Source organism: Megachile rotundata, chromosome 6 (assembly GCF_050947335.1).
Source record: "Megachile rotundata isolate GNS110a chromosome 6, iyMegRotu1, whole genome shotgun sequence".
Lineage (NCBI taxonomy): Eukaryota > Metazoa > Arthropoda > Insecta > Hymenoptera > Megachilidae > Megachile > Megachile rotundata.
The window spans coordinates 18,537,558-18,555,371 of NC_134988.1; the positions used below are offsets into that span (position 1 = coordinate 18,537,558).

Genomic DNA, 17,814 nt, shown 5'->3' on the forward strand with positions numbered 1-17,814 from the left:
ACGTTGATGCCGCGTTTGTTATGACGGAAAGCGACATTTCTCGCGTCGAGTGGGATAACAGGGAAAACCAAATTGGTTTCTCGTTACTGTGCAATTGCAGAAACTCGTTAAAGTAATTAGCTTATTACACCAAGTTCCACGCGCACTCGCTCTGAATTTTATCGATTACGTGACGTGTTACGAGCAATGTAACGCAAAGTATTTGTTCATGAAGCGGCAATATCAAGCAGACCAAGCGGTACAATAACGCACAGAGCAGGAGAAGCGGGGAGTTTGTTAATTTAAAAATTGGGAAATTTGCAAATTCAACGCGCTCGTGAAATGTTCGTTGAGCACTTTGCATAAATCACCGAGTACCGGGAAGATCGTAGATTTCCGAACCATCTTCCGAAAGTTCTTAGATACGTAAATCTTTGGTAACGCGGTCGCGAAAGAGTCGTAAAGGGCCCCGTAATTATGCAAACAAGTATGGTCTCGGTGGAAACTTAATTCGTCGCGCATAGTAAATCGTGGTTGGAAAGGATAAATCACGAAGGTGGCGAAGGAGCAAGGATATTATTGTGACAGCAGTTGGATGGCAAGACAGTGGAAGCGTAGGAAACGCGCACGAGCAAGCTCGAGATCGCTTCAACCCTCGCTCGGAAGGGTGAGAGGTGTAACACACGTACACGGGTCATTCGACGCGAGTGTAAACGAGGCCAGGGTGAAAAAGAAAGAGCGAAAGAACCGACAGAAAGGGGTGGAAAGAAGATTTATGCGATTGAACTGGTACACGGCTACAAATCAGTTATCGTCCTGGTAATTCCCTACCTCGCTGCTCGAGATCTCTACCACCCGAGAAAGAAAAGGGATGATTTCTTGCACTCGTTTCCGACCGAAATCTGCAAAAACCCCATTGAACCGCGAACAACCGTTATCGCTTTCATTTATGTACCTAATTAATTAAGTGCCGTACCTTGGCGAGTCACATAGACGAGGGTATAAGAAGAAAAAGGATTTTCGTACTCGTGATTGTCGTTACCTTTCGGACCGCTATCCTTTACGTTATATTCTATCGTACTAATCGCGTATACGAACGTACCCGTACAATACGATCGTCTTGGCCGAGCGTTATTCAATTAATAATTCTCGGCGAAACCGGGGGTACAACGATGCTCGAAACGAACTTGCATGCAAAATAGTCGCGTGACATAGCATATAACGGCGCTCGTTAAATTCGACATCGGTGTAGACCTCGAAATTAATTACTCGTCAACGTGTCGATAATAACGAGTATTCTACACTCGACGTGGACCGAATTCGTTAAATTCGAACGGTTCGAGAAGAATAAATCCCGGAACAACTAACACGGTGCAAAATTTCTTGTTATCGTTGCGCGAGCATACTCGAGGAAATTTCGGTTTGACGAGAAAGCTTGCATTGCGGTAGGTGTCTGTTCGATGTGGCGGCTTAATGCTTGTACTTGGCTGCTTCCCGAAAGTTTGCTCTGGAAGTTAACGTTCTCGCGCGTATACGAGAACGTGCATACACTTGGAGGAACTTGCACCGACCGATTCCGAGACCTCTTTATTTATGTTTCGAATTTCTTCGTGGCTTTTCCGCTTGCCGCCTTCGCCAACTCGTCTTACTTTCTTTCGAGAGCTTCCATTTTCTCTCATTTCCCTCTCTCTCTCTCTCTCTCTCTTTCTCTCTCGTTCCGTACTAAGAATTTTCGCGTTGAAATCTCGTCATCCGGTTGTTCTTTATTCTTGGTCGTTGATGGTCGTTTTCGAGACGTTTCGTTCTTTCTCCGTCAAAGAAGACGGAACGAAAATAAGTTTTCTCGTACGAGCAAAAGAGCAGGAAAAACAAGTTTGCCCGTAAATTAGCGCAAACTTTGTCCGGGTTTAGCCTGGAAAAATTGGATGTTTTTTGTTCACGATTATTTGAACGTCCAATTTTTAAAGAGATTTATCAGGGGCTATTAAGCGTTCGAATTTCATCCATATGCAACAAGATAGGTACACGTATACAGCATTATCGCTGGCACAGTCTGATTGTTTTCTCTGCCATTTGCACGGATTAGCATTATAAAGATCATGCTTGAATGGTGTACACGCGTGTTTACATCTCATTTAATTCACAATGGAACCGTACAATAAAACGGTAACGTCAATAAACTAAGGAAACCGAGAAATGTTATCTATTCGTTTGTGAACAAATAGACAAATTAATTCATACATAATATAATCTTCTAAGAAATAACTTCTCGTTAATAATTTAATAGAGTAAATTGGAGTGCAAGTTAGGAAAATTCGTGACGATTTAAGATAATCGAGAGCGACGGTGAACTCCGATACTTTTCGACAAATATATACGTGTCGAAGATAAATTTAACGGCTAAATATAGTAAGGAGAAGAAGCAGAAGGAGAAACAAATTAAAATCGGACGTTAATACGTAGTCTGATTCTATATATGGAACACTGTCCGCGATTCCGATTTAACCTTCGACCGTGACAGTTTCTAGCATCGAATGGACGTCCGTAAATGGAGAAGGTGATGGTAGAGACACAGTTTCTATCTCGATGAAACAAAATTTCTGTGGTATATCGAACGATTTGAAACGGTTGGCATGGCCGCAACTACCAGGAAATTAATAACATGCGGAAAAATAGAGCAATATCGACAGAACATGAGTTATTTCTGGGGCGTTGATGAGAAGCTTGTATTTTATCCGTCGCTGTTTCCATTTGTTGGGAAACAATGGAGGCAACGGGCTGCGTATATCGTTGCCGGTTTATATGTACCTATGTACGTATATTGGTTTCACGTGGAAAGCAAATTTGTCAGCGGTGAAACGCGAATTACATTTTATTCGAACCGAGTACTTACCGAAACGCGGCGATAAATCGAGACAAAAAAAAGAATTGCCCGTCCTATAAAATTACTTTAAAACATGTAAATGTACGAACATTAAAACATAAGAATATTAACGTCGCTCTAGAAATAGACGACGTTTTAATCCGGCGTACGCGAATCTCGATACACTTCTTCGAAGCGATAATTATTTCGTCAAAGGAACTTTCCCTATTAAACCCTATCTTCGAGCAACGATCCAGGAGTTCTGAGCAGGAACCAGCAGACTGCACGATCTCTAGCAGACGGAAGTCGTTTAATTTATCGTCGTGCACAGACACGGGAGCCAACAATACCTCGGACTATATAACGCCGCCAACAACCAGCGGATACGACGGAAACAACGCGATGCAACCTCGTGTTATCTCGAATTCGCTGTGTACTCTGAATCGGACCGCTGATCGAAGCTGGAAGTGGAAGAGGAGGAAAAGGGATTGTAGCGATGTAGGAATACACGAGGATGTAAGACGATGACGAAAGGTTTGGGTAAATTTGCGCTGCGGATACACCTCCGTAGCTTCGCAAACAGAATAATCCAGTCGATTCGTTATGTTTCGAAAGTATCGCAGATCGTATAGAGTGCGATCGTAGGAGAAATTTTCTTCGCGAATAGATCGGTAACGACTGAAATACCTTGACACGTTGCACAGTGTTAGTGTCAACAAAGTAGAAATAGTTTAGCTGGATTATGGAGATTGGTACAAACAGTGGAGACAATGCATCTACGACCTAGCAAGTTGTTTGACAACGGTAGCTGCTCCACATTTCCTCCCACGCCACGTCGAACTGCCAGGGACATTCTCCTTAGGAATACTCAAACGAGAGGTTCATTGTGCCCGCCATAATGGTAGTACCACTCCCGCTTCATTATAGTGCGTCCCTTCTTCACGGTAGAGCTGCTACGTTTATCATCCCTGTACAAGAAACGACAAACGCCTCTACTCGAATGAATTACAAAGAAGCATGTTCTTAAGGATATCCTTAATCCCTCTTGATAAAGATTTTTTCACGGGCGCTTATATTAATTACGCTGCTTCGTCTCTTCGTTATATCGTTGCATCGAGAAGCACCCTCATTATTTAATTCCAAGTTATTCTTATTTTATCGTAACAATTTATTTACTAGAATTTTGAAATTGAACGACGCTCCACGAAAAATTTCTGCTTGTCGAGCATCGAGGGTTCACCGTAGCAGGTTCGAAGGAAAATTTTAGTGGAATAACGCGGTCGGTGGCTTAATCCACAGATACATCAGAGTTACGTTAAGACACCAATGGTGCTGTTGCTTGAAACGTAGCCAGACGTTGTCGTGTAGATGTAAAGCAAGGAAGGATTGTATGCATCGGGAACGGTCACATCCAGGGGTTACGAAGTTCTAAGCAGCTTAAGCTCAGTTGGTCGTAGGGCAAGCTAAAGGGAAACACCAGGATAGAGGCGTGAAACTTGTTTCTCATCCCAGCGGAAAGGAATTACGAGACGTGTCAGTCCCCTATCCTTCCTTACTTACATCCTATTTTTAATTCCGCTTAATGTACCCGAGCGATTAGAATCTGACCAAACGATACTGTCCGATGTCAAACATAAAGTTTAATAAAGTCACAGTTACCATCAAGATATACGAACCTTCGTCCGTTGGAGTGTTAGTCTTCGAAGAAATAGAATGATTTGAGCAGACAATCGCGAGGTGTAAACGTACTGGAGAGGAATTAGATATCAAAGAAAGCTGAAGTATCCGTATGAAAATTTCGCTGGAAGAAAGCAAGTCTCGTCTTTGCGATCCCCATTATCACGGACCGGTCTATTCACGCACGCCTACATTTGCCACGCGGACTGAATACACCTATTTTATGGGGCAAACGAACAATAAACGCGAACCTTTGAACGCGTGTCGTGCCATTGAACGAGAGAATACCCCTGTATCCCTTTTTAAATGCACCCTCCATCTCGTCTAATTAGAATTCATCGGTAAATCGATGTTTCGTTCGCCACGTCTAGGTGACCCGGTTTCAGAGGCAAACCAGCAGCTTCGACGTCGACGATACCTCGCGCGTAAATTTTCCAGATATTTCCCACTCCGGGGGCCCACGAGACGGTCTCGTAAACCGTGGAAATTTTCTGGAATGAGAGTGCGAGAGAGAGAGAGGGGCAACGCTCGTAACGTACGCTCAACTTTCTTGTCTGAACCAATTATCTGCGCACTTAAGCGCACCGCGAGCTTTTCAGCGCGAGTATAAAGTCGCTCGCGGTTTAAGCTTGCTACGAGATTTTCAGCGAGTCTTCAAACGGTACGTATTAACGATCAAAGGCGGGATATCGGATTTATCGAACGTACGAAAATCCTTTGGAATCAACTTTCCGGTTAGTCTTTAAACTAATTGCTCTTGATCAATTACTCGATGCTGAATCTACGAACAGGTCAACGCCATGAACAATTTCGTCTTCCTTATTCGATTACGTTTCTTAATGTTTTCAAGATAAAGTATCGCAGCTTCCATCGTTCTCCGAACAAGGCGACGAATAAAAAGAACACAGGATCCTCGATAAGATTTCAAGCAGTCTCCGTTCCCAAAGGTTATCCGGCCCGCAAGATGCATCAAGCCCATTACACCCAGCCGTTCGTGGGCTCTTGTGGAAGCCCCTTCAGTCAGCCTTGAAAAGCACGTCACTTCAGGGAAAATGAAACCACTTCGAACCTACGAAGACGAACCATGAAGCGTTCTGACAGGGGAATTCGAGAACCGAAAAAGAAACAGAAAACCAGCAGCCTGTAAATGACAACGTGTAGGCACAAGGTGCGAAGCATCGACGTATCGATGTCAGGCTCATTGTTTTGTTTTCATCTCGGAGAAAAAAAGATCGAAGAAAAACTTTCTTCCCCCTCAAAATGATTAACGATCGAAGTCGAAGACGAACGAGAGTAGCGTTTCCGTATTAGCTTCTTGTAGTTGATTCAGTCGGAGGAGAAAAACATAGCAATAGATAGAGGAAGAGAGAAAATAAAGAAAACAAGTCGAATGAATGCGATTGCGAGGGCGTCGCGACGTCGCCGCAGTTATTACCTCGGCCTGGAAAACTTGCTCGAGTTTATCCGTTAGTTTTTCCGCCAAGAAAAATCCCCAGGCTTTATCGCGACCGCTTCTTTGATTTATCCGTTCCGAGACCGCTTCTTGCAAAATTGGTAAAAAAAACTCTAATCTCACTTCGAAGAAATAATAATCTTGTTCTTTCTGCCTTTATATTGTCCTATAACGCGTGGCGATTTACCGCGAGGTAATCTACCGTCTACGCTGGAAAGTTCGCGCTGTATAATAGTTAATTCAAGTATAAGCTAGGCGAATTTGCAATGAAACAGGAAATGTAACGTTAAACGAGGAAGCATTGTACGAAAGTTCGCATTACTTGCGAATTAACGTAATCGTAGCTTTTACCACAGTCGAGTGGAACGACCATTGTCGGTACCGAAAGATGGCCCGTAATGGAATTCTAATTACGTCAAACTTCTGAGGACACCCATTGTGCGCGACAAACAAAACGTAAACCGACTCGTCCACGATTCTGTGGATTTTCTCGGCCTCTCGTCTTCCTTCTTTTTCTTTTCTCGTTCATCGTGAACGTTCATCGCGAAATCCAACCGTTTTCGGTTGAATTCTTTCTTCTTTCGACGACGATGCCGCGGTGAAACGGCAACGAAAGTCGATAACGAGAAGAAATTTAAGAACGGGTCGGCGTTTAACTAATCAAGGGGGCGGGGATAATAATGGGAAGTTTCGCAGGGCGAGGGAAGGAAATTTGTTTCCCGGGTGTTCTCAAGTTTTTTCATAGACAGCCCCATCCCTTGAAATTCACCGCATTGGTGGTGGTTTCCGAGATAAAGGAGCGAGTTTTATGAATTGAACGAAATAAGGGCTTCGTACATAGTTTGCTTCTTTACTTTGTTGCCGCCTGTTGTTCAAACAATGTAACGCGACTGGTTTTTACATTTTCATTTTATCGAATATAACAGTTATTTACATAGAGATTGAAATTCGCAAAACTACGAATAAAACTCATTTGTAGCTCGTTTATCAAATTTATGAAATATTCTTTGTTACAAACATTAACCGTAAATTGGATAGCAATTATTATTTGGTAATTTTAATACGAGTCGAATATTGTCGTCAACGCGCGAAACAGATATGGAATAAAAATACCGACTAGTTCGCGACAAAAATTTAGTGACAGCATCCAGTGAGATAAGAGTATCATTTGCGGGGTTGTAGATCTATTTGTCAAGAGTCCATAGTCTCGTCTTAAAATCCTCTCTGGTTCTTTCACCTCTGACCTTTCACCCCTGTCCCCCTCAGAACGCTACAGAAACTCGTGGCATTTTATGAGATCGTGAAATTGCGAAAACTCGTGTTTCGCACGAGACCAACCCCTCTTCTTCTCTGGCCAACGATCGTAATCTTTTCCGAATACGACATATATTACGTACAAAAAGATCAACTAAGACAGTTCGCGCAGAATACAGTATTGATTTTCTGAAAATTTTCTACGTCTACTCGATTCGATGTTAAAAATAATTATGGGGCTAAAACGTGAATAGAGAATGCAGCAAAAAGCTGCAGAAGTTCGATGAAACGGAAGAATCCGTAGAACTTTCGGTTAGCAGAATGCGGTCTGAACATGTAACCGATAATTACATTCCTCTCGACACAGTTCTCTGTCCTTCGAGATAGAAGCAGAAGTGGTGCGATCGTGGGTGGTACTACTGTGAAGTACCCATGAAACTACTTCAACCACTAATGACCCTAATTACTCGATGCTCTTGCCTTTTCTGTCACCGAGACCCACTTGTCGCCCACTGATAAGATTTCCTCGCCAAAAATTTCGAGGCTCTTCTCTCGATGAGAACCTTCTAGAATAAGAATCAAATTTCTCGTAGAATTACGATGGTTTCTCGGATGGAAGGATCCCCGAAGACCCCTCCATCTGACCACCTGAACCTTATTCCATATTGAAAGGTTTTCGAATCGAATCAATGGGGCTGGTACGCTCCGAGCGTCAGTTTGAGCTGATAGGATTACCGGAAATGCTCGATGAACATCGCTTTGGTAATTCGAATTTGGCTCGAGGAATCGGACCCGAATGGAATCCGGTAATTAGAGCTTAGGTACATGGTCCTGACGACACAACACGCGAAGGTGCGTTCCTATTCACCGTTAAAAACCCTCTATCTATACGATTAACGTGTTATTAAAAACACTGTACGAGCCTCGTAAAACAGTACACGAAGTGGTTCGCCAAGAGGCAAGTAAATTTATTTGAATTCCGAGGCGCATGGAAACCTTCTAGAGTAAATCTGGAACTTGAATGTTGTATATTCAACGTCCATGTATTACAAGTTCAACAACGTCTGTTCCTCATCCGGTACGTAAGTGAAACGTTTCGAGTCGCCAGTTATAAGCACCGAAGAACGTTTATTTCGCTCGAAGCGTTTAAATTTTAACGAGGAACCGAGCAAGAAGGATCAGAGTTGACTTGTATAACAGCGGCTGACAAAAAGCATCGTAGCCTTGTTGTTGTAAAGTGTGTTGTGTCAGAGAGACTGAAGATTATCTGCCCGTAGCGTTGCACTATTTATTCGGATGAAGCTGCTGCTGCTGTTACTGCAGAAAAAAGATCATCATTCTCTGAACGACGTAACTTTCCAAGTATGTGTTCAGCTACCTAGCGCAGAAAAATTTTTCTCGCCGACGTTGCACGCGCTTTAAACAACATTTTCATCGTTCCAGTGGATGCACGAACTTTCTTTTTCGCGGCAGCCAGAGTCGCTTCGTCTTTCTTTTTATGGATGCAACGAAGTTTGTCCAGTATTTAGCACCGCGTCAAAATTATAACGTTCCGCGAATTTACTTTGTCATTATTCTAATCATCGGTCGCGCAAAATACGTTTGAATTATCGCCATATCGTAGGAACACGTTATAAGTTTACCGACCGTATGATATTTTTATTCGCATTCGTTCCCGTGGTGGTACATGTAAATAAGACAAAAGGCAACAGAATGTAAGCCGCCACTTGGCGCACAACGAGCTTTTCAGTAATAACTCGTAACTGTAATTGCTGGAGCGTTTTACCTTCGGGTACATTATAAATGCAAGTTTATTCAAAAATAGATAAATTAATAACTGAGAAATTCTTGAATTAGCGTACAACCTTGTACCGACACGGTTACCGAGTAGTTAGAAAACTGGTTCAACGTACAGCGACGAAAAGGTGAACAAGAACAAGGTTTCTGCGTAGGTATCTTCAGAATACGCTTAAACTAGAATGTTGAAAAATTACGGTCGAATTTCGTATACCGGTACGATTCTGTATTTCCTTGGAAATAACGAGGAGCAACGGTGGAAACTGGGAAATCTTGGCGTGCATAAACGAAAAGAAGAGCAGAAGACAACGGAAACGGGTGCAACCAGCGTGAGAATCGTTCACGAGAAGAATCGAAATGCACGAGGAAACGTGGAAAGGCAGTCAGAATTTTCTGACAGAAATTCTCAGGCAAACATCATTTTCCATTTATTTTTCCTCTTTCCTGTTTGTATCCTTTCCGTGGACCGACTACGGTATACCGTCTGCACATGACAGGCTTCTCGATAAACCACGATCAAAAAATACAGACACAATCATATCAAGAGAATCAGTCCAGGGATAATGCGCTGACCAGAGAACACACCAAGGAAACATATCAAAAGAAATGAACATACTTTTCTCGTTAAAGCCGTAACAAAAGTAACCGAGATAGACACGGTCTTCTCTTTTATGGACTTTTTATTGGTGGATCTCCGTCATCGAGGAACCAGTAAAAAATTAAGGTCTATAAATTTCAGAACGGAGACGCTCTGTTCGTGAACATACTCGCAAAGTCCCAAACCGACGCTCGTGAAACTAATTTCGACCCTTCTCGAATCGACTTCGCGCTCGGGTAATGCGAATAAAAAATGAAGAGGATACGCCTCGGCGAAGCAAACGTTAGATACGGCCAGGATCGTACGATAATCTACTTTCGCGTGAAAATCGCTCGTTCTTCATCTTTTGCGAACAGGAATTTTTCATGAATTTCCAGATCTGCGTGACGAGAATGGAAAACTTTCCGTTGAGCGTGAAATTTATCGTTCTCGAACGACGTTGATAGACGTTAAAATGGTAATTGGTACGCAATTGTCCAATATCATGATAAAATATCAACGTACGCGTACATTTAGACCCAGCCAGTAGTAAATGTGAGCAGAGGAACTTGCCACTCGGGAGTTTTTGGTTTCGAGAAACCCGAGGAAAATTTCGGTATCGCGTGTATCTGTACGTGGACCTAAGAAACTTTTAGATTCGAGATAAACCTAGAGAACCTTGGGAAAATCTGAACCCAAGGTAAACGCGAATCTGCGAAAACGTCGACGTAGAGAAAATTTTGACGCGTCCAGATTGTTGGAAACGAAATTACAGCCTGTAAAATCTTCGAAAGAATTGAACCGTCGATGAAAATTGTCAGTCGAGAATTATAAATGGAACAACGCTCCCGTTCACCTTTCGATCATCGTTGCGACATTTATTTGTTACAAATTACAGCACGAAGTAAAATGCTACGGTCTCTGAATAAAACGGTTCGCGATACGTAACTCGATTTCGTAGTCGGTGGTGTAATTAAAACGATCAGCAGGCCGCGTTTTATCGACGAGTATGGCAATTCGAACGTACGGCTTAATTCCAGACGAGCCAATAGGGAGGCTGAATCAACGTAGCCAGAGGGCAAGGGAGATTAAATCAGCTCGCGTTGCAAAATTAAATTCAAATGATGCGCCGACCGTTTATCTTGTTACCGACTCGTATTATCTAATAATTGAAATTTCGCGAGCTCTGGCCACCGCTCAGTTATTCGATGACGATTCCGAAGTATGAGTAACCCCGAAATACACGAGTGTTGCCCAGCTTGTACCTGCATTAACGCGAAATTGTGGACACGAACCGATCGTTTGTCGAATGATTCTGCTAGCTGATGGCGAGGCAACGATCCACACCTGCGGTTGTCCAAATCGTTAACTGCCGATTGGACGATTCTATTGATTCGATGGCATCGAGGTGACATCCCGCGGTTCCCTCTAGCTAATACCACCATGCACAGGAAACTGCATCGTGCGATATTTCTGAGGATACGGGATACCACGATGTTCGTTGAAATTTCAGCGCGTTTGCGTTTCGGGACACCGTGCTCAAATACTCGATAGAAGTTTATTCGCGTGTAAGATCAATCGAGCTTCCGATCGAGCTTTTATGATACGATTGACGACATCAAAATATTCCAACGCAACGGCACCGATGATATATCGATTTAAACTTTCAAATTCGTCTCATCGATGCGCCACGAGTGCTGTTTCACGATATTTTTATCCTACTAAATTGTATCGAACTTTCTGTTTCGAAATCCAACAACTCGATACTCCTATATCGTGTACTATGCATAGACCCGCGAGCAGAATTTTACGCGATAACTTCGTAACGCGGTATCGTGCGAATCGAGAATTTCGGCCAGCGTATTGCGACCGCTACCTTTCTCTTTTCAAAAGTTAGCGAAATTCAACGTCCAACAGCCATTGTCCGGCTGAAATGTATTTTAAAATTGCTCTCATTCCGACTTTTACATCGAACGAACGCACGATAATTACACGATTGTGCACTTTAACGTAACGATATAACGATGACAATTTATGTCACTTACGTTCCGTCAATGACGCGAAAAATTTGAAAATCATTTGACACGAGAATCAATTTCGCTTAATCGTAGCATAGATAATTTTTTATCGGACACTTTGTAAATTATCAAATAGCGTTTTAAACGATGCGTTTATAAATGGCGGACGGTGAAGACTCCGAGTCAATGGGGTTGCAAAACCCATTGTACAAGAGACGAGTACCGCACAAAGAGGTAATAATTCTTGATTGGGGTAATAATCCCTTTCAATCGCGAACGGCCGACCTTTATGTGCTGCGATGGGATCCTGGATGACCAATTTCGGCTGGTTGAATGCGTCGCTTCGACAATTTACACGGTTCAATTTCGTGAAAAATCCAAATGGTTATTGGCCAACGAAACGTTCGGTTACGGAGCCGAGCTCTTTGTTGCGGTGCTTCGGTTCGATTGGATACATTTAAAGCAGGGACCGTGAAGAATAATTTTACGGTTTTATTCATTACCGTCGACTCGTCGGGAGCGTCTTACTGGTAATGTAATAGACGAAACCTTGGGTCACAACTTCCAGTTCGATAGGTTTTAGAAACGTGAAAGACCTTAATCCAAAATTTCAATTAGTCAGAGTATTTCGTCTAACTCTGTCTTTCGAAATAATTGAAATCACAGTAATACCGATACTTTACGCTCTGGCCCTCGAAAACCGAAGTATCGTTTTCCCCATAGACGTCAGAAAATAAACCGAGCACCGTAGAGGCAACGACAGTATCCCCGGAGAAATTACGCGAAGTGTTCATTCTTATTCGATAACCGTTTTTCTTCTCGAGAATAAACCAGTAAAACGTAATTTTCTGCCCTACCAATATTTTCCGCAAATAAAAAAGTGGAAAAATCCGTAATCCACAGCTTGACGGTGTTCCGTCGTTTATCGAGTAACTGTCTTGTAGTACGTAATCGTGAGTCGAAGATATTTTTTCTCCCGCGATACGCTTTCCAGTTTTCAATAAAAACAACAAATTCGCTATATCGAAACAAATCGAGAACTACTTCACCATTTTGCAGGCCAAGGATTATGCTCTCGAGATGTGTGTGGCACCTCCGATCAAAAGTTGGTTACCGATCTTTAATGGCTTTTATCTCAAAAATCTTGTTAGATCGTAAAACGATAAGGAACTTTACAGGGGATTTCGATCTGCCGAGTTTATCGCTTTTCAAACACTTTGTATGTCGTTCGTTAGCAACGAAAGGGTTAAATTGCTAGCGTTACGAAAGACGAACGGTGCGACGCGACGCCAGCGAATTGCCAGCCAAACCACATCGAAATCCAGCTGAATCCGTGTGCGTTCGGACGCGTGAACCCAACATTCCAGAAACCGCTTTAACAAGGACAGACACTTTGACCCATTGACGTCACGCTGCGTCTCTGATAGCCTCTGTCCCGTTTTCCATTCACAGGGTTAAATATCACCGACAAGATTTTACCCGCGAACCTGTTAATCGAGTCGTTCATCAGCCAGATAACGGCTGCTCTTCTATAAGCAGAATAATTAATAGGTGTTCAGTCGGGGGTCAGTTATGACCAACAATAAGCGAAACGCGATGTAATCCGACAATCTAAAGTAGAGCATGAAATTGAGTTTAAATCCTGATCGTATTCGCGATTCGGGGGTTAACGAACTAAAATGCAATTGAAATTATATCGCTATGATATCCAGTATAATTTTCAACGAGTTTTCTCGCACGGCAATCGTAAGACCGTTTGTTCTTTTAGCCAGGATTATTCTGAAATATTCTGTTTGATTAAAAATTTGTCTCCGGTTAGAGAAGCTGGCACGCTATAAAGCTGAGAGGAGCGCGGCCGGACACGACTCCTACGTTTTCAACTTTGAATGGAACCTCTTTTAAGCTCGAAGAAGGCAAGAACAGAAAGTAGAAGGCGTCGCAGAGAAAATCTTTACGAAGTATCCTGAGACGCTGGAGGCAAAGACGACACGGCCAGGATGATTTAAAAGGAAATGCTCGGGTGCGAGGAAACACCGCAGGAAAAAAATAGGAAAGACTTTGCCTCCAGTAGGACATGTCGGTTAAAAAAAAAAAGAAATAAAAGAAAAATACTCTCGTAATGTTCTCGTGCTAGCTTGGTCCGTTGACTTTTCTCAGTCTGCTTAATGATCATTAGAGCGAGACAAGTGTAGCGACACTCTCGCGTACTAGTTTTATTACACGAGAACCGTGTCACGTTTGAAGCTGGCTTTAAATGCATCTCCTTGGTACAATTTCGACAATTTCGAAATGGAATCATTTTTAGTCATTTTATTCGTCTGCGGCTCGTTCTTCAAACGCGTTTCTGCAGTGCCCTTTTAAGAAAAAAAAGATGTCTCGCTTAAACAGTTGCTCTTCCGTTTATTATCGAATAGGTAGCCAATCATGAATTGTACGATAACAATTTTTTAACGCAACAAATTTTTCAAACGAAAGAAGAAATGTGGGACTTTTAATTTTCTTTTATAGATTCTTATTTTCTCTCTTCGCTAACAACTTGTACAATGTATAATGTATAATTAAAATTCGTGTCCTAACTAATGGTTTAAAACGTTACGAACAGTACGTTTAGAAATCACGTGCAAAAAATTACTTAGAGTATAAAAGCAAAAATAATTTCTGAATAAAATCTGCTCGCGTTTTGGTGCAGAAAAATTTAGAATTTCCAACTTTTTACAGTATTTTCGCTTCCTTTCGACATGTTCGTGTAATGTAAAAATCTCAAACTAAATTATTTTTTAAAATTATGATTAAAAACATAACGACGTCGTTACGAAACAAAAATATTTCCAGAATAAAATCTGTAGACGTTTCAGGATCGAGAAGACTTAAATTTTTAATTTTTCACAAATTCTCATCTTCAATTCTCACTGTCATTTTTTACAGTGTAGATTTACCGACTCGGCTACTTCTATTTTCTTTTCTTTTTCGAACTTGCACTAGTTACTTGCGAACGGGCCTTTTGCACTTCCGGAAAGGGTTGGTAGATAGGCTTACTCTTGGTCTGTGGAAAACCTGTGCCAAATAATTAGCGGTTACCAGTACATATATTCAACTTTTGTACATGCTTTTGAACACAATAACGCCGTCAGGGAATTCGTTTTATTCTCCGAATAAAAGTCAATAGTAAAATTCCTTTTTACGAGGGAGGTTGATCTCTCCTAACCGAGATTATGCTCGCTGCACGAGTCTCATAAACTACCCCTTACTTGTTATACGGATACGCCTACGCGTTATACTTAATTAAACAAACTTCTATAGCCAGATCAAATTTTAATAATCCAGTCGGTTTAGTTGGAGGGTGAAATCTTGGAAATGGCGACGCACCCTTCTTTCGAATAAAAATAAATTCATTTCAATATTTTCGTCGATGGGGAGAGATTCATGAATGATATTAGTAATTTATGAAGAAAGATTTGAATATATATTTAGTTCTGTTATTACTTTCTACGAAAAGCTTTCCATTCCTTTTACGTAATAACTCAAAATCTTGTTTCTGACTTTGCTGTCACCGTGTTAGACAAACACCGACGGTAAAAATACTCTGTCCTAGACCGCATTCGACCAAACCCAAGAAAACGACCTATTTCTCTTTTATTTTTTTTTATGTAGAAGAGAACAAAGACTCGAATTTTCTTAGGGAGTAAAAGAAAAGCGAACCACTTCGTTCGGACCATTTTCCTCGAAAAGAAGTTAATCGTTTTACTTCGAAAGGCAAACAATTAATTCAACATCGAATAGTACGAGTAACCCGAGTAAATTAATGATGTAAGTAAACGCAATTAAAGACTTGTAAACCGGCCAAGAAGCTGTTAGACTCTCAAGATTTTGTGTACTTTCTCCGTCGTCTATTCGACCAATTATTCTTCGACTCGGTTTCCAAGTGACCCAAACGATTTCACACAGCGAGAGGTCTCGCGTGCGCGCGCGTAAGTGTGTTATCGCGTCGAAAGAAGTCGTGACCAACGATAGAGTGCATTATCCGGTAATTGAAACAGCCAGAAAAATGGGACTCTGTGTAAAAACGATCGGCCACTTCAGGTTGATTGCTCGTGTCTCGATTGTTTGTGTCGTTCACCTGAATTCGACGCGCTCCGAGTGCTCGTTACTAATAGTTTGAAAGCAAGTATTTTCTATACAAAACCGTCCAATCGAATTCGTTTTGAACAAATGTCGAAAATTCTCAAATTTTTTTATTACTTCCTTGCACAAATTGTATAACCAAAATGTGTGCAAAACTTACCCTTCATCAAAATATTCACTTGTTTATTGATGTCTTTTAATTCACGGCCGTACACGGGCGGTGTTTTCACGAATAAATACCGAAACCGGGCACCGGGATCATCGTCATGCACCTTTCTGATCGATAAAGCGCACTGGAACGTAATAAAACCCGATTATTTCTCGTGAACACACCATCAAACTGTTCTCGAACGAACTCGCATACAGAATGGAAGAAAATTGTTCGTTCAACCCGGTTGTTCGCCAACGAACTCATTATTTAATGAACGCGAAACTGATTTTATCCAGGTGTTCTATAAACTCGTGATGCTTCAACGTTTCAAATGTTTTTTTTTTCGTACCCGCAGTATTTCCACGTCGGACAGCATGAAAAACGAGGAAGCTCTCGTGCTGCTACCAATGAAATCGAGATCGGTTTCGCCATTGTTTCTGCTAATGATTCCAATTGAATCGTATTTCCTCTGTGTTTTTCGAGAGTTCTTGCGTTTACAGAAATAAACATCGAGGCTAGGTTCGTCTACGACGATGTAAATCCTGCAAAAATGTTATCGATACCGAAGAATCATGTTGCCGTTTCGAATGTCTTCGTTTGCGCGTTACAAATTGGTTCGATCGAACGCGGATACGAACAGAACAAACAGGACGGCTTACTCTGGATCGCATATCAGGTTGAAACCTCCTTCCAAGCTGATCAGGTTGTATACAGGAACGTATTCGAGTTCCGAGATCCGACAATAAATTCTGAACGGTCGCTCGTCACAGATTGCGCGAACCTGTACGAGTACGCGACATGCGCGAGGATAAAAGGGGATCTATTAACATTTTACCGACAGGATATCAATCACGGCTTATTTCCTATCGATTTCTTTGCCTTTCGTGACGGATAACGCGAGTTATCGCGTCATAATTAATTATTCTATTATATTGCCGTAACCGAGAACATTTGTCCGGGTACATCGAAGGATTCACTTACATTTCTCATCGAATGCAACGAAATTAATTGGCTCGTACGACGCGATATGCCTATCGATCTGGGTTCGAAAGCGAGAAAACGAACTCTCGTAGTCAAGAGGCTTTTGTTATGTACCGAAGCGAGGAACGTTTTTCTCTTTTTATTTTTATGCGTGCATTCGAGCGTAACGCCGAGATAAATCGGTCCATTCCGTTGTAGATAGGGAAATTTTCCATTTATAAACGGTTTAAAAGGTACGGCGTTAGGAACTATAATAATAGAGCCGGAGAGTCGAGCACACGAATTAATATTAAATGGATTAAACTTTGAACGAGCATTAAATTAAATTGCTTTCGATCAGTCGTGTACGTGAAATAACCTGGTACTGGAATACCTCCAGGAAAACTTTTATGACGTTAAAAGCGCGATAATATGTGAAAATATGCTCGGAATGAATTACAAGAATTTGTATGGTAAAATTTCGATCGCTTCGCGGACAACGAAGAACAGTAGAAGCTATTTCCAGAGAGAATTCATTTTCTGGATGTTTTCGAAACACGTTGAAGTACTCTGAATCAGTGAAGAGATACCGGAGGTGTTCCATACCGTCTTGGGAATTAGCAGGTGGAGGGAAATAGTGGGATACATCGACGAGAAGTTCGCCAATGTCGAGGAAATGTTCGTTCTTCAAGGTTATCGTCGTTCTCTCTATGGTCATACTGGGATTTCCCACGATGGTCACTTTAAGAACCACGAATAGATGTTGCAACATCGTACTACGACATCACAGATTTTCTTTCTCACGGAAACTTTCGACGTTATTGTCATTTCGCATTTAAACACACTTGTCACAATTTTGATAGATCGCGTGACATGCTTTCGCGAGATTCACGAAAACTATATTGATATCGACAAAACAATAACGTTCTGGAATCAACGCGAATCTGATTCTACAGGTTGTTT

The 17,814-nt window shown here is 41.8% G+C and overlaps 2 protein-coding genes across 3 annotated transcripts in view; both read right to left on the bottom strand.

Annotated features, from left to right (window-relative positions):
- Positions 1–17,814, bottom strand: part of LOC100878076 (uncharacterized) — an 88,023-nt gene that overhangs the window by 30,530 nt on the left and 39,679 nt on the right. The window lies entirely within an intron of this gene.
- Positions 14,476–17,743, bottom strand: LOC143264629 (uncharacterized). Of its 2 annotated transcripts, none has more exons than XM_076532769.1 (5): positions 17,498–17,743; positions 16,551–16,672; positions 16,241–16,433; positions 15,901–16,033; positions 14,476–14,672 (listed from the first exon to the last, which is right to left on the bottom strand). In XM_076532769.1, exons 1-5 carry the CDS (start codon positions 17,621–17,623, stop codon positions 14,569–14,571), a joined length of 678 nt encoding a protein of 225 aa, XP_076388884.1. In that variant the 5' UTR covers positions 17,624–17,743; the 3' UTR covers positions 14,476–14,568. The 2 variants fall into 2 exon arrangements, with proteins under 2 accessions (XP_076388884.1, XP_076388885.1); XM_076532770.1 differs by having other exon boundaries at positions 17,458–17,635.

What these genes read in the sequence shown, in the direction of transcription:
- LOC143264629 (XM_076532769.1), bottom strand. Translation starts at nt 17,623, where the DNA reads ATGTTGCAACATCTATTCGTGGTTCTTAAAGTGACCATCGTGGGAAAT. An exon ending in TTGGCGAACTTCTCGTCGAT is followed by an intron (nt 16,673 to 17,497) that starts GTATCCCACTAT and finishes GTACTCGTACAG; the next exon opens with GTTCGCGCAATCTGTGACGA. An exon ending in CCGACGTGGAAATACTGCGG is followed by an intron (nt 16,034 to 16,240) that starts GTACGAAAAAAA and finishes ATTACGTTCCAG; the next exon opens with TGCGCTTTATCGATCAGAAA.